The sequence below is a fragment of the Triticum urartu genome, chromosome 7 (genome assembly GCF_003073215.2).
Source record: "Triticum urartu cultivar G1812 chromosome 7, Tu2.1, whole genome shotgun sequence".
Lineage (NCBI taxonomy): Eukaryota > Viridiplantae > Streptophyta > Magnoliopsida > Poales > Poaceae > Triticum > Triticum urartu.
In genome coordinates, this window is record NC_053028.1 from 685,557,068 (window position 1) to 685,572,422 (window position 15,355).

General features: G+C 47.2%; 2 protein-coding genes across 2 annotated transcripts; both read right to left on the reverse strand.

Annotated features, from left to right (window-relative positions):
- Positions 1-1,276: 1,276 nt before the first annotated feature.
- On the reverse strand, positions 1,277-2,045 carry LOC125523518 (probable calcium-binding protein CML25/26). The gene has a single exon (XM_048688549.1). The coding sequence runs from the start codon at positions 1,948-1,950 to the stop codon at positions 1,513-1,515; it is 438 nt and encodes a 145-aa protein (XP_048544506.1). The 5' UTR covers positions 1,951-2,045; the 3' UTR covers positions 1,277-1,512.
- Positions 2,046-4,623: 2,578 nt separating this feature from the next.
- On the reverse strand, positions 4,624-5,314 carry LOC125522465 (probable calcium-binding protein CML25/26). The gene has a single exon (XM_048687522.1). It carries the CDS (start codon positions 5,213-5,215, stop codon positions 4,760-4,762), a length of 456 nt encoding a protein of 151 aa, XP_048543479.1. The 5' UTR covers positions 5,216-5,314; the 3' UTR covers positions 4,624-4,759.
- Between the last annotated feature and the right edge of the window lie 10,041 nt (positions 5,315-15,355).

A 15,355-nucleotide genomic window follows, 5' to 3' on the forward strand; every position in this document is an offset into this window, starting at 1 on the left:
TGTTCTTCCCAGGCGACAGCCCACCGACGCCTCTCACCCCTATGCTCGTCGGCAACCCCACACGGTCCTTGGTGCCCCACAACCGTCTTCCTCACACCTCCCTGCCGCTTTGAAGGAGTAAAGATGACGAATGTCACCTGGGGAAATATAAGTTATCTACAAATGCAATTAAGTGATACAACCCTTTATGCTGCATGACAACAAGTAGTAAGCTACACAACGTAACACACAAGCAAGTAGAAACAAGTAAAGCTAGGGTAAAGAGAGAACCAAAAGCGGTACAGAAGATTATGTAATATGAAGTTCACACACTTGAGGGGTGTGCTAATCTCCGTTGGAGGGGGGGGGGAGTGAATGTCTCACCTTCTTCTCCGAGAACCACAAGCAACGAATGCTTTGGCTCCCTTGTACTAGGTGTAGCTGTTGGGCCGAGCTCAAAACCCTCTTAGGGCAAATTGAGCCTAGCTCAGATGGTTTGCTTCTTGCTGGTGGAATCAGCTCATCAAGATTCAAGTCCTAGCCTTAGCACTGGTGCATCGATCTTTCTTGGTGGTCAAATGGATCAGTAATATAAGCCTAATTTGGCTTGGTTGCAAGCGTTATAATTTAGGCTCGAGGCCGCTTGGGTTTAATTATCTGGCAACTCTATAGCTGAAAAGGGCGCACAACCTACGACGACAGGCCGAATTGCCTTTCCGACAATATCTAACAATTATTTTCAGCTTAATATATGAAATGCAAATTTGCCTCCGGCTCCAAACCTCATCAAGTCCTCACTCGCCACAATAAGATGCTCAAGTGTTGCATTAGATTGCAAATATAACCATCCTTTCATTTGGACAACTGAAGCCGATTAACCCACATTTGAATTAACGATTTAGCTACAGTTCAATCAACTGATCCAACTTTGGGTCAGTCGATTTTTAGGGGGGGTCGGGGGCTCGCCGGAGGAGGCTCTACCCGGTATCTTTATAGGGTTCAGGGTGGGGGCGATGGTCGCGGCGGTGGTGACGCTGTGGCGTGGGGATTCGGCGGAGAAAATTTGGATGGGGGGGGGGGGGGGCTACAAGGATGGCCGGGGCGGCGGAGGACCGGTGGTGGGGGTGGTTCCACGGAGGGTGGGGCGGCTTCGCCGGCCACGGGAGGCGGGGGGTGGCGGTTCGGCCGGTGGTGGCTGGCGGCTCAAGGGCTGAAGGTTGGAGAAGCAATCTGGGCCTTTGATTTCGAATTCAATGGCCCAGAAATCAGCTGACCTCAACTGAAAAAGTCAGCCGACTGATTTCTAGCCATTCCCTTGAATTAAAGCAGCAACTTCCCTATAGCATACTAGTGATCGTGCGAGCAAAGCAATGAATAAATGTACACATGACATGACATACTAGGATCGTGCGAGCAAAACAATGAATGAATGAACACGAGTACATGACTGTACATACATATGTGATCGATCAACGAATTAAGTTAACATTGTATGTGATCTAGAAGAATGCCAAGAAGAGATCAAGTCGGTGATCAGACCATCATCATGACCCGGAACTCGTCGAACGAGAGTTTGCCGTCGCCGTCAAGGTCGAACCTGCAGATCATTGCCCTACACTCCTCCACGCGCAGCTCGTGCGACCCCAGCCTGGTCAGCGTCCGCCTCAAGCTCGCTGGCGTAATCATGTCTTCCGCAGACGACGACGCGTACATCCCGAACACCTCCCTCAGGCACCTTAGCTTGATGTCGGCATTGTCCTCTTCATGGGTGCCAGCGGCGGCCAGTCTCGAGAACTCTTCTTGGTTTAGCAGCCCGTCGCCGTCCGCGTCCACCGCTGCAAGGATTACCGCCGCCTCCTCCTCGGGCACGTCCTCGCCCAGCGTCGCCTCCATGCAGCGCCGTAGCTCGGACACAGAAACCTTGCCGTCGCCGTCCTTGTCGAAGGCGGCGAACACCGACAGCACCGCCATGATTGGCTGCTAAATAAGTGTTGCTGCTGACTAGCTGATTGGGAGCTGGGAGCTTGATTTGTAGGTGTATGCCTTGAAAGCAGCTGATGATAATATGGCGCGTGTGGCCGGGTATATATACGGGCGTGCGAACGGAAGACAACATGTTGGCATCGATGGAGGTGATGTGTCAGCAACGACGCCCTAGTTTCCGCGTCATTTTTGTGAAATTAGTATATATCTCGATCCTCCGTGCTTTGTACGCGTACAAGTCCCTTCGAAGAAGTTTACCGTTGATGATGGAGGTAATAGTATATATGGCACATGCGTGGACCTCAATTCCTTGCGTCAATTAATTATAAGCACCACGATATGTTAATGACGGCACGTGGATTGATGGATATGAGATGGCGAATAATGAAGCTCGATCGGCAACGCGGACGTCAACGGCCGGCCGACCAGCACCGCTGCGACATGTAAAATTGTGTTTATCATAACTTGTCACAGAACTAGTTAAGGATTGCTAAATATTTAATGGTTTAAAAGTAGGTGAAAAATATAAAATAAATAGGGGGGCCTCGCTCTAATATAATAAGATGATCCAATGGTGTGATTATGAAAATATGCATTTATGTGTCCTCAGCGGAAAAACCAAGCATTTCAGCTCACTGTAGGATCAATATGTATTGAAACATTTGTTCTTTTTGTCCAGGACACATGCACTCATACTTTTTCAATCCCTCTGTTAGATCATGTTATATTATAGATGTGTTGGTTCTGTATTTTTTCAGGATTTTTGAGAGCTTTTACACTGTCTAAAACCTTAACTAGTTCGATGGCAAGTTATTGTAGAAAATCCTACTGACTAGGTAAAGGCAAGGTCAAGGTAAAATGATGTTATGAAAGGACAAGGTCAAGGTCAAATGATGTGTGACAGAAGTACTAACTGGTGTTAGCATTCTCTTCTTTCACGGTGTTACTTCCGTGTCCTTTCTGGTTCTGGTGAAGAGAAACGTACTATAGTAATCTTATGTTAGATTTTCATATCATCGGTCTCACATGGACATAAGTGCCTATAAAAATACGCGGCATCGTCCTATTCTCAGTTCCTTTTTGGGCGGGAAGGTGCATATCATGTGGATTTTTATATCATCATTGTTTCATATCCACTTGATGAGGTAGTAGGTACATAAGTTGGTTGTTGTGAACATCGATGCTGTACTAGTAGTCCCTAAATAGAAGTAGTTAGTAGTACTTGTGAATGCGTGAGACTACTATTACAAACATCTCTCTCTCTCTCTCTCTCTCTCTCTCTCTCTCACCCTAAATAGAGCGGTAAATTTCGTTAGGTGTTTCCATGTAAATATTTGGGCTTGTGACTAGGTTTTTCAGGTTGACCCCTAAATAGAGCGGTAAATTTCGTTAGGTGTTTCCATGTAAATATTTAGACTTGTGACTAGGTTTTTCAGGTTGACCAAGATACACGTTCCCGTCCAAAAGAGAACTAGGATGATCAACTCCGTTGGGTCGGTCGCCTATGTTCAACTCCGTGTTGCTCTAAATCCACATGATATGTGCGTCCAAAAGATACTGCAAATTGACGAGATCTTTATCTATCCATACCGCTGAGATGCCTGGCGGTAGGTGTACAAGCACTGTATGTGATACTTATAAATTATTTACGGTAGGGCGTGCACCCCTAACGCCAAGAGGGCATCGACGGCAGGTTGCTATACCCTTATGCCATCGACCCCGGCGGTAGGAAAAATGTCAGATCTTGAAAAAAACATTGGTCAGATCTGGCTCAACTTTCACAAAAAGGTCAAAACACCTAATTTACTCTATGCAGAGGGTGATCAGCCGGGAGTGTGGAGGGGTGCTCAGACGACTGATAGGAGGGGCCCTCCGCCGCCTGACAGAAGCAACGTTCGTTGGTCCCACCTGGGTACTTGCGTGCAACAACTTAGCCGGCTAAAAAGAGGGCACTCGGCCGACTGAATAGAGGGTGCTCGGCCGGCTAACAGGAGGGGGCCGACGGTTTGCACGTTATATATGGTGGTGTCGTTCTTGAATGTATGGAACAATTCGGCCTGGAGTCGCAACGGCATGAGGCCGTTTTGTCGAACCTAGTGTGGGTCGGGGTGTTCTCTCATGAAGGAGTAGTTGATTTTTCTTGTTTGTAGCTTCGGGTGCTTCTTGTTAGGGTGTGGGCACTCTTGTATTCATGTTGTTTATCTCTTGGTCTGCTTGTAAGAGGTTTTTCCCGTCATCTTATGTCGGTTCGGTCGTATTGCTTTTTCTTGAGGGAATGCCACCACGGTGGATTATATTGATTTGGGGGAAAAAGATGCATAGTACATCAACTAAGAACTCAGGTGGATCTGCCGTCCACACACTCGTTTGGGAATCAACCACCATACTAGCTATCACATGAGCTGCTATATTTGCTTCTCTAGGACAATAAGCAAAAATAACAAAAGTAAAATTGCGACATAAGAAAATACACCCTTCATAGGTAGCTGCCGCAGGTCCGATGGAATTTTCCCTGCAGGTCGTATTGCTGCTTTATATATAGAGCGGGACAAAAACCTTTTTGTCAACTAAAGCCACAACTTCCCATGTACTAGCATTCTAGTGATCGTGCGAGCAAAGCAATGAATAAATGTAGACATAACACACTGGCCATCGCGCGAGTAAAACAATGAATGAAAACATGACTGTACATACATATGTGATCGATCAATGAATTAAGTGAATACTATTAGCCTCCGCAAAAAAAAGAGTGAACAAAATATGTATCTAGAAGAATGCGAAGAAGAGAGATCGATGATCAGGCCATCATCATGACCCGGAACTCGTCGAACGAGAGTTTGCCGTCGCCGTCAAGGTCGAATCTGCAGATCATTGCCCGGCACTCCTCCACGCCCAGCTCGTGCGACCCCAGCCTGCTCAGTGTTCGCCTCAGGCTCGCCGGCGTAATCACCGTTGTCGTCGTGTCTTCCGCGTACATCCCGAACGCCTCCCTCAGGCACCTTCTCTTCACGTCGGCATCGTCCTCCTCTTCATGGGCGCCGGCGGCCAGCCTCGAGAACTCTTCTTGGTTTAGCAGCCCGTCGCCGTCGGCATCAATTGCCGCAAGGACCGCCGCCGCTTCCTCCTCGGACACGCTCTCGCCCAGCGTGGCCTCCATGCAGCGCCGCAGTTCGGACGCGGAGACCTTGCCGTCGCCGTCCTTGTCGAAGGCGGCGAACACCGACGACACCGCCATGATCGAGTGACTATTCATCGATCTTGCTTCCTTTTCGCTAAATAGATGTTTGCTGCTGACTAGCTGATTGGGATCTGGTAACTTGATTTGTATGTATGCCCTGAAAGCAGTTGATGATAATATGGCGCGCGTGGCCGGGTATATATACATGTGCGAACGGAAGACAACATGTTGGCATCGATGGAGGCGATGTGTCAGCATCGACGGCTTAGTTTCCGCGTTACTTTTGCGCACTACACATCACATGTATGTGAAATTTAGTATATATTTCGATCCTCCGTGTTTTGTACGCGTACAAGTATCTTCGAAGAAATTCGTCGTCGACCATGGAAGTAGTATATATGGCGCATGCATCGACCTCAATTCGATCCGTCAATTAATTAAGCACCATGAAATCATGTTTTTTATATATTTTTGGAAAAGGAGGTTAAGACCCCAGCCTCTGCATCAATCGATGTATACGGTTATCGTTCCACAAAGGTCTAATAAGAATATACATCAAACCACTCAAAGTCATCACTCACACCTACCAAACTCAATAATATAAAGTGCTCTCACTCCCCATATCTAAATCGGATGTCGTCGCCAATCCATCCACGTAACATATCGGAACCAACAGGCGGTGCAGCAGACCTAAAACGTACACCACATGCATACATTCTAGGCGCCATCATCTTCATCGGACCGCTAATCCATCTTCAGAAGAGATATCCGCATCATCCTTACCAGTTTATCCATCCGTCGACGCCAGCACGGCTTCCAACAACGCCACCACCCCGCGCTTGTCCATCCAGACGCGAAGATTCTGGAAGATCTGTCGTGCGTAGCACCTGCCGACCAGGCATGACACATCGTAGCACCTGTCGGCCAGGCATGACTTGACATCTCCACCGAAAGCTCCGTGCAAGATGAAGCCGCTCCACCTCCTGCCTCTGTCTTGTCTTCCAGTGCTACTCCACAAACGATGCTCCCAAGAAAAAAAAAAGATATCGCAATACCACCATCGTCCGATCTGGAAGACTAGATCCTGGGGTTTTCCCTGAAGCAGCACGAGTGGGTCGACGGTAGTTACATGATGATGCCTTCATCAAGGTAACAACGCAGAAAAACGCCATCGCCTGCCATCGGCTCGGTTTTCACCGGCAACTATGTCTTCCCGACTCGCAGCTGGAGCTAGATGACGGATGTCAAGATCTGACCACTAGCATCAGGCTGACCACTGGCCACCACCGTCGGCTGCACCGTCCAGATCAGATCTGACCGGAGGTGCCGCCGACCAGTCCACCATGGCTCTTCATGCCGTCGCCGCCTATCCGACGCCCGATGGCGCACCGACCGCACCCGCCGCCCTTCTCGGTACAGGGCCGCGCTGCGTCTGTAGCTGCCGCCCTTCCCGGTACAGGGTCGCGCTGCGCCTGCAGCTGCCGCCGCCCGAGACAGGGCTGGCCACCACATTGCCGCAGCCACCGATGTCGCACCGCATAGATTGGATTGGCCGCCGAGCTCGCATCCTAGACGTCGCCGCCGCGCCACGCACGACACCGCCAAGAGTTGCCGCCTGGCCATCTTCATCATCCCGGTGCTCTCCATGACGAGGAGGGAGTAGTTCTCCCTCAGGGCTGAGGGTATGTACCAGTAGCTATGTGTTTGATCTCTCTCTCTCTCTCTCTCTCATGTTCCTGAGGTGGTACGATCTTGATGTATCGTGAGCTTTGCTATTATAGTTGGATCTTATGTTTCTTCTCCCCCTCTACTCTCTTGTAATGGATTGAGTTTCCCCTTCGAAGTTATCTTATCGGATTGAGTCTTTAAAGATTTGAGAACACTTGATGTATGTCTTGCGTGCGTATCTGTGGTGACAATGGGATATCACGTGATTCACTTGATGTATGTTTCGGTGATCAACTTGCGGGTTCCGCCCATGAACCTATGCATAGGGGTTGGCACACGTTTTCGTCGTGATTCTCTGATGGAAACTTTGGGGCACTCTTTGAGGTTCTATGTGTTGGTTGAATAGATGAATCTGAGATTGTGTGATGCATATCGTATAATCATACCCACGGATACTTGAGGTGACATTGGAGTATCTAGGTGACATTAGGGTTTTGGTTGATTTGTGTCTTAAGGTGTTATTTTAGTACGAACTCTAGGGCTGTTTGTGACACTTATAGGAATAGCCCAACGGATTGATTGGAAAAATAACTTTGAGGTGGTTTTGTACCCTACCATAATCTCTTCGTTTGTTCTCCGCTATTAGTGATTTTGGAGTGACTCTTTGTTGCATGTTGAGGGATAGTTATGTGATCCAATTATGTTATTATTGTTGAGAGGACTTGCACTAGTGAAAGTATGAACCCTAGGCCTTGTTTCAACGCATTGCAATACCGTTTATGCTCACTTTTACCATTAGTTACATTGCTGTTTTTTATAATTTCAGATTACAAATACCTTTATCTGCCATCCATATTGCTCTTTTATCACCATCTCTTCGCCGAACTAGTACACCTATACAATTTACCATTGTATTGGGTGTGTTGGGGACACAAGTAAAGTGACTTGCCGGTAACGAGATTGAACGAGGTATTGGGATACCGACGATCGAATCTCGGGCAAGTAACGTACCGATTGACAAAGGGAATTGTATACGGGGTTGCTTGAATCCTCGACATCGTGGTTCATCTGATGAGATCATCGAGGAGCATGTGGGAGCCAACATGGGTATCCAGATCCCGCTGTTGGTTATTGACCGGAGAGCCATCTCGGTCATGTCTACATGTCTCCCGAACCCATAGGGTCTACACACTTAAGGTTCAGTGACACTAGGGTTGTAGAGATATGAATATGCAGTAACCCGAAAGTTGTTTGGAGTCCCGGATGAGATCCCGGACGTCACGAGGAGTTCCGGAATGGTCCGGAGGTGAAGAATTATATATAGGAAGTGCAGTTTCGGCCATCGGGAGAGTTTCGGGGGTCACGGTATTGTACCGGGACCACCGGATGGGTCCCGGGGTCCATTGGGTGAGACCACCCATCCCGGAGGGCCCGATGGGCTGAAGTGGGGAGGAGAACCAGCCCATAGTGGGCTGGTGCGCCCCCCTTGGCCCACCCCCTGCGCCTAGGGTTGGAAACCCTAGGGTGGGGGCGCCCCACTTGCCTTGGGGGCCACTCCACCCTTGGCCGCCGCCCCCCTAGGAGATCCCATCTCCTAGGGCCGGCGCCCCCCCTTTGGGGAGCCTATATAAAGGGGGGAGGGAGGAGCAGCCGCACCCTTGACTCTTGGCGCCTCCCTCTCCCCTGCTACACCTCTCCCTCTCGCAGAAGAACGGCAAAGCCCTGCTACGGTGACTGCTGCATCCACCACCACGCCGTCGTGCTGCTGGATCTTCATCAACCTCTCCTTCCCCCTTGCTGGATCAAGAAGGAGGAGATGTCACGCTGACCGTACGTGTGTTGAACACGGAGGTGTCGTCCGTTCGGCGCTAGGATCTCCGGTGATTTGGATCACGTCGAGTACGACTTCCTCATCCCCGTTCTTTGAACGCTTTCGCGCGTGATCTACAAAGGTATGTAGATGCAATCCGATCACTCGTTGCTAGATGAACTCATAGATGGATCTTGGTGAAACCGTAGGAAATTTTTTGTTTTCTGCAACGTTCCCCAACAGTGGCATCATGAGCTAGGTCTATGCGTAGTTCTTTTTGCACGAGTAGAACACAATTTGTTGTGGGCGTAGATGTTGTCAACTTTCTTGCCGCTAATAGTCTTATTTTGCTTCAACGGTATTGTGGGATGAAGCGGCCCGGACCAACCTTACACGTACGCTTACGTGAGACCGGTTCCACCGACTGACATGCACTAGTTGCATAAGGTGGCTGGCGGGTGTCTGTCTCTCCCACTTTAGTTGGAGCGGATTTGATGAAAAGGGTCCTTATGAAGGGTAAATAGAAGTTGACAAATCACGTTGTGGCTTTAACGTAGGTAGGAAAACGTTCTTGCTAGAACCCTCTTGCAGCCACGTAAAACTTGCAACAACAATTAGAGGACGTCTAACTTGTTTTGGTAGCAAGTGTTTTGTGATGTGATATGGCCAAAGTTGTGATGAATGATGAATGATATATATGTGATGTATGAGATGTTCATGCTATTGTAATAGGAATCACGACTTGCATGTCGATGAGTATGACAACCGGCAGGAGCCATAGGAGTTGTCTTTATTTTTGTATGACCTGCGTGTCATTGAGAAACGCCATGTAAATTACTTTACTTTATTGCTAAATGTGTTAGCCATAGTAGTAGAAGTAATAGTTGGCGAGCAACTTCATGGAGACCCGATGATGGAGATCATGGTGTCAAGCCGGTGACAAGATGATCATGGAGCCCCAAGATGAAGATCAAAGGAGCTATGTGATATTGGCCATGTCATGTCACTATTATTATTTGATTGCATGTGATGTTTATCATGTTTTTGCATCTTGTTTACTTAGAACGACGGTAGTAAATAAGATGATCCCTCATAATAATATCAAGAAAGTGTTCCCCCTAACTGTGCACCGTTGCGACAGTTCGTTGTTTCGAAGCACCACGTGATGATCAGGTGTGATAGATTCCAACGTTCACATACAACGGGTGTAAGACAGATTTACACATGCAAACACTTAGGTTGACTTGACGAGCCTAGCATGTACAGACATGGCCTCGGAACACAGAAGACCGAAAGGTCGAGCATGAGTCGTATAGAAGATACGATCAACATGAAGATGTTCACCGATGTTGACTAGTCCGTCTCACGTGATGATCGGACACGGCCTAGTTAACTCGGATCATGTTATACTTAGATGACTGGAGGGATGTCTATCTAAGTGGGAGTTCATTGAATAATTTGATTAGATGAACTTAATTATCATGAACTTAGTCTAAAATCTTTACAACATGTATTGTAGATCAAATGGCCAATGTTGTCCTCAACTTCAATGCGTTCCTAGAGAAAACCAAGATGAAAGACGATGGCAGCAACTATACGGACTGGGTCCGGAACCTGAGGATCATCCTCATAGCTGCCAAGAAAGACTATGTCCTACAAGCACCGCTAGGTGAAGCACCTGCTCTCCCTGCAGAACAAGACGTTATGAACGCTTGGCAGACACGTACCGATGATTACTCCCTCGTTCAGTGCGGCATGCTTTACAGCTTAGAGCCGGGGCTCCAAAAGCGTTTTGAGAGACACGGAGCATATGAGATGTTCGAAGAGCTGAAAATGGTTTTTCAAGCTCATGCCCGGGTCGAGAGATATGAAGTCTCCGACAAGTTCTTCAGCTGTAAGATGGAGGAAAACAGTTCTGTCAGTGAGCACATACTCACTATGTCTGGGTTACATAACCGCTTGACTCAGCTGGGAGTTAATCTCCCAGATGACGCGGTCATTGACAGAATCCTTCAGTCGCTTCCACCGAGCTACAAGAGCTTTGTGATGAACTTCAATATGCAGGGGATGGAAAAGACCATTCCTGAAGTATTTGCAATGCTGAAATCAGCAGAGGTAGAAGTCAAAAAGGAACATCAAGTGTTGATGGTGAATAAAACCACTAAGTTCAAGAAAGGCAAGGGTAAGAAGAACTTCAAGAAGGACGGCAAGGGAGTTGCCGCGCCCGGCAAGCAAGCTGCTGGGAAGAAGCCAAATAATGGACCCAAGCCCGAGACTGAGTGCTTTTATTGCAAGGAAAGTGGTCACTGGAAGCGGAACTGCCCCAAATACTTAGCGGACAAGAAGGCCGGCAAAACGAAAGGTATATGTGATATACATATAATTGATATGTACCTTACCAGTACTCGTAGTAGCTCCTGGGTATTTGATACCGGTGCAGTTGCTCACATTTGTAACTCAAAGCAGGAGCTGCGGAATAAGCGGAGACTGGCGAATGACGAGGTGACGATGCGCGTCGGGAATGGTTCCAAGGTCGATGTGATCGCCGTCGGCACGCTACCTCTACATTTACCTACGGGATTAGTTTTGAACCTCAATAATTGTTATTTAGTGCCAAGTTTGAGCATGAACATTGTATCAGGATCTCGTTTAATACGAGATGGCTACTCATTTAAATTCGAGAATAATGGTTGTTCTATTTATATGAGAGATATGTTTTATGGTCATGCTCCGATGATGAATGGTTTATTCTTAATGAATCTCGAGTGTAATGCTACACATATTCATAGTGTGAGTACCAAAAGATGTAAGGTTGATAATGATAGTCCCACATACTTGTGGCACTGCCGCCTTGGTCACATAGGTGTCAAACGCATGAAGAAGCTCCATGCAGATGGACTTTTAGAGTCTCTTGATTACGAATCATTTGACACATGCGAAACATGCCTCATGGGTAAAATGACCAAGACTCCATTCTCAGGAACAATGAAGTGAGCAACCAACTTATTGGAAATCATACATACTGATGTGTGCGGTCCAATGAGTGTTGAGGCTCGCGGTGGTTATCGTTATGTTCTCACCCTCACTGATGACTTGAGTAGATATGGGTATGTCTTCTTAATGAAACACAAGTCTGAGACCTTTGAAAGGTTCAAGGAATTTCAGAGTGAGGTTGAGAATCAACGTGACAGGAAAATCAAGTTCCTGCGATCAGATCGTGGAGGAGAATACTTGAGTCACGAATTTGGCACACACTTAAGAAAATGTGGAATAGTTTCACAACTCACGCCGCCTGGAACACCTCAGCGTAATGGTGTGTCCGAACATCGTAATCGCACTCTATTAGATATGGTGCGATCTATGATGTCTCTTACCGATTTACCGCTATCATTTTGGGGCTATGCTTTAGAGACTGCCGCATTCACTTTAAATAGGGCTCCGTCGAAATCCGTTGAGACGACACCGTATGAATTATGGTTTGGGAAGAAACCTAAGCTGTCATTTTTAGAAGTTTGGGGATGCGATGCTTATGTCAAGAAACTTCAACCTGAAAAGCTCGAACCCAAGTCGGAAAAATGCGTCTTCATAGGATACCCTAAAGAAACTATTGGGTATACCTTCTACCTCAGATCCGAAGGAAAGATCTTTGTTGCCAAGAATGGATCCTTTCTAGAGAAAGAGTTTCTCTCGAAAGAAGTAAGTGGGAGGAAAGTAGAACTTGATGAAGTATTACCTCTTGAACCGGAAAGTGGTGCAACTCAAGAAAATGTTCCTGAGGTGCCTGCACCGACTAGAGAGGAAGTTAATGATGATGATCATGAAACTTCAGATCAAGTTGCTACTGAACTTCGTAGGTCCACAAGGACACGTTCCGCACCAGAGTGGTACGGCAACCCTGTCTTGGAAATCATGTTGTTAGACAACGGTGAACCTTCGAACTATGAAGAAGCGATGGCGGGCCCAGATTCCAACAAATGGCTTGAAGCCATGCAATCCGAGATAGGATCCATGTATGAAAACAAAGTATGGACTTTGACAGACTTGCCCGATGATCGGCGAGCGATAGAAAACAAATGGATCTTTAAGAAGAAGACGGACGCGGATGGTAATTTTACCATCTATAAAGCTCGACTTGTCGCTAAGGGTTATCAGCAAGTTCAAGGGGTTGACTACGATGAGACTTTCTCTCCCGTAGCGAAGCTGAAGTCCGTCCGAATTATGTTAGCAATTGCCGCATACTATGATTATGAGATATGGCAAATGGACATCAAAACGGTATTCCTTAATGGTTTCCTTAAGAAAGAATTGTATATGATGCAGCCGGAAGGTTTTGTCGATCCTAAGAATGCTGACAAGGTGCAAGCTCCAACGCTCGATTTATGGGCTGGTGCAAGCATCTCGGAGTTGGAACGTTCACTTTGATGAGATGATCAAAGCGTTTGGGTTTATGCAGACTTATGGAGAAGCATGCGTTTACAAGAAAGTGAGTGGGAGCTCTGTAGCATTTCTCATATTATATGTAGATGACATACTTTTGATGGGAAATGATATAGAACTTTTGGACAGCATTAAGGCCTACTTGAATAAGAGTTTTTCAATGAAGGACCTTGGAGAAGCTGCTTTTATATTTGGCATCAAGATCTATAGAGATAGATCAAGACGCCTCATAGGTATTTCACAAAGCACATACCTTGATAAGATATTGAAGAAGTTCAATATGGATCAGTCTAAGAAGGGGTTCTTGCCTGTGTTGCAAGGTGTGAAATTGAGCTCAGCTCAATGTCCGACCACGGCAGAAGATATAGAAGAGATGAGTGTCATCCCATATGCCTCAACCATAGGGTCTACTATGTATGCCATGCTGTGTACCAGACCTGATGTAAACCTTGCCGTAAGTTTGGTAGGTAGGTATCAAAGTAATCCCGGCAAGGAACACTGACAGCGGTCAAGAATATCCTAAAGTACCTGAAAAGGACTAAGGAAATGTTTCTCGTTTATGGAGGTGACGAAGAGCTCGTCGTAAAGGGTTACGTCGATGCTAGCTTCGACACAAATCTGGATGACTCTAAGTCACAAACCAGATACGTGTATATTTTGAATGGTGGGGCAGTAAGCTGGTGCAGTTGCAAGCAGAGCGTCGTGGCGGGATCTACATGTGAAGCGGAGTACATGGCGGCCTCGGAGGCAGCACATGAAGCAATCTGGGTGAAGGAGTTCATCACCGACCTAGGAGTCATACCCAATGCGTCGGGGTCGATCAAACTCTTCTGTGAAAACACTGGAGCTATTGCACTTGACAAGGAGCCCAGGTTTCACAAGAAGACTAGGCACATCAAGCGTCGCTTCAACTCCATCCGTGAAAATGTTCAAGATGGAGACATAGAAATTTGTAAAGTACATACGGATCTGAATGTCGCAGATCCGTTGACTAAACCTCTCCCTAGGACAAAACATGATCAACACCAGAACTCTATGGGTGTTCGATTCATCATAATGTAACTAGATTATTGACTCTAGTGCAAGTGGGAGACTGTTGGAAATATGCCCTAGAGGCAATAATAAAAGAATTATTATTATATTTCCTTGTTCATGATAATTGTCTTTTATTCATGCTATAATTGTGTTATCCGGAAATCGTAATACATGTGTGAATACATAGACACCAACATGTCCCTAGTAAGCCTCTAGTTGACTAGCTCGTTGATCAATAGATAGTCATGGTTTCCTGACTATGGACATTGGATGTCATTGATAACGAGATCACATCATTAGGAGAATGATGTGATGGATAAGACCCAATCCTAAACATAGCACAAGATCGTATAGTTCGTTTGCTAGAGTTTTTCCAATGTCAAGTATATTTTCCTTAAACCATGAGATCGTGTAACTCCCGAATACCGTAGGAGTGCTTTGGGTGTACCAAACGTCACAACGTAACTGGGTGACTATAAAAGTATACTACGGGTATCTCTGAAAGTGTCTGTTGGGTTGACACGGATCAAGACTGGGATTTATCACTCCGTATGACGGAGAGGTATCTCTGAGCCCACTCGGTAATGCATCATCATAATGAGCTCAAAGTGACCAAGTGTCTGGTCACGGGATCATGCATTACGGTACGAGTAAAGTGACTTGCCGGTAACGAGATTGAACGAGGTATTGGGATACCGACGATCGAATCTCGGGCAAGTAACGTACCGATTGACAAAGGGAATTGTATACGGGGTTGCTTGAATCGTCGACATCGTGGTTCATCCGATGAGATCATCGAGGAGCATGTGGGAGCCAACATGGGTATCCAGATCCCACTGTTGGTTATTGACCGGAGAGCCATCTCGGTCATGTCTACATGTCTCCCGAACCGTAAGGTCTACACACTTAAGGTTCAGTGACGCTAGGGTTGTAGAGATATGAATATGCAGTAACCCGAAAGTTGTTCGGAGTCCCGGATGAGATCCCGGACGTCACGAGGAGTTTCGAAATGGTCCGAAGGTGAAGAATTATATATAGGAAGTGCAGTTTCGGCCATCGGGAGAGTTTTGGGGGTCACCGGTATTGTACCGGGACCACCGGATGGGTCCCGGAGGTCCACCGGGTGGGACCACCCATCCCGAAGGGCCCCATGGGCTGAAGTGGGGAGGGGAACCAGCCCATAGTGGGCTGGTGCGCCCCCCTTGGCCCACCCCCTGCGCCTAGGGTTGGAAACCCTAGGGTGGGGGGCGCCCCACTTGCCTTGG

Coding starts and splice junctions, on each gene's coding strand:
- LOC125523518 (XM_048688549.1), bottom strand. CDS start 1,950: ATGGCGGTGCTGTCGGTGTTCGCCGCCTTCGACAAGGACGGCGACGGC.
- LOC125522465 (XM_048687522.1), bottom strand. CDS start 5,215: ATGAATAGTCACTCGATCATGGCGGTGTCGTCGGTGTTCGCCGCCTTC.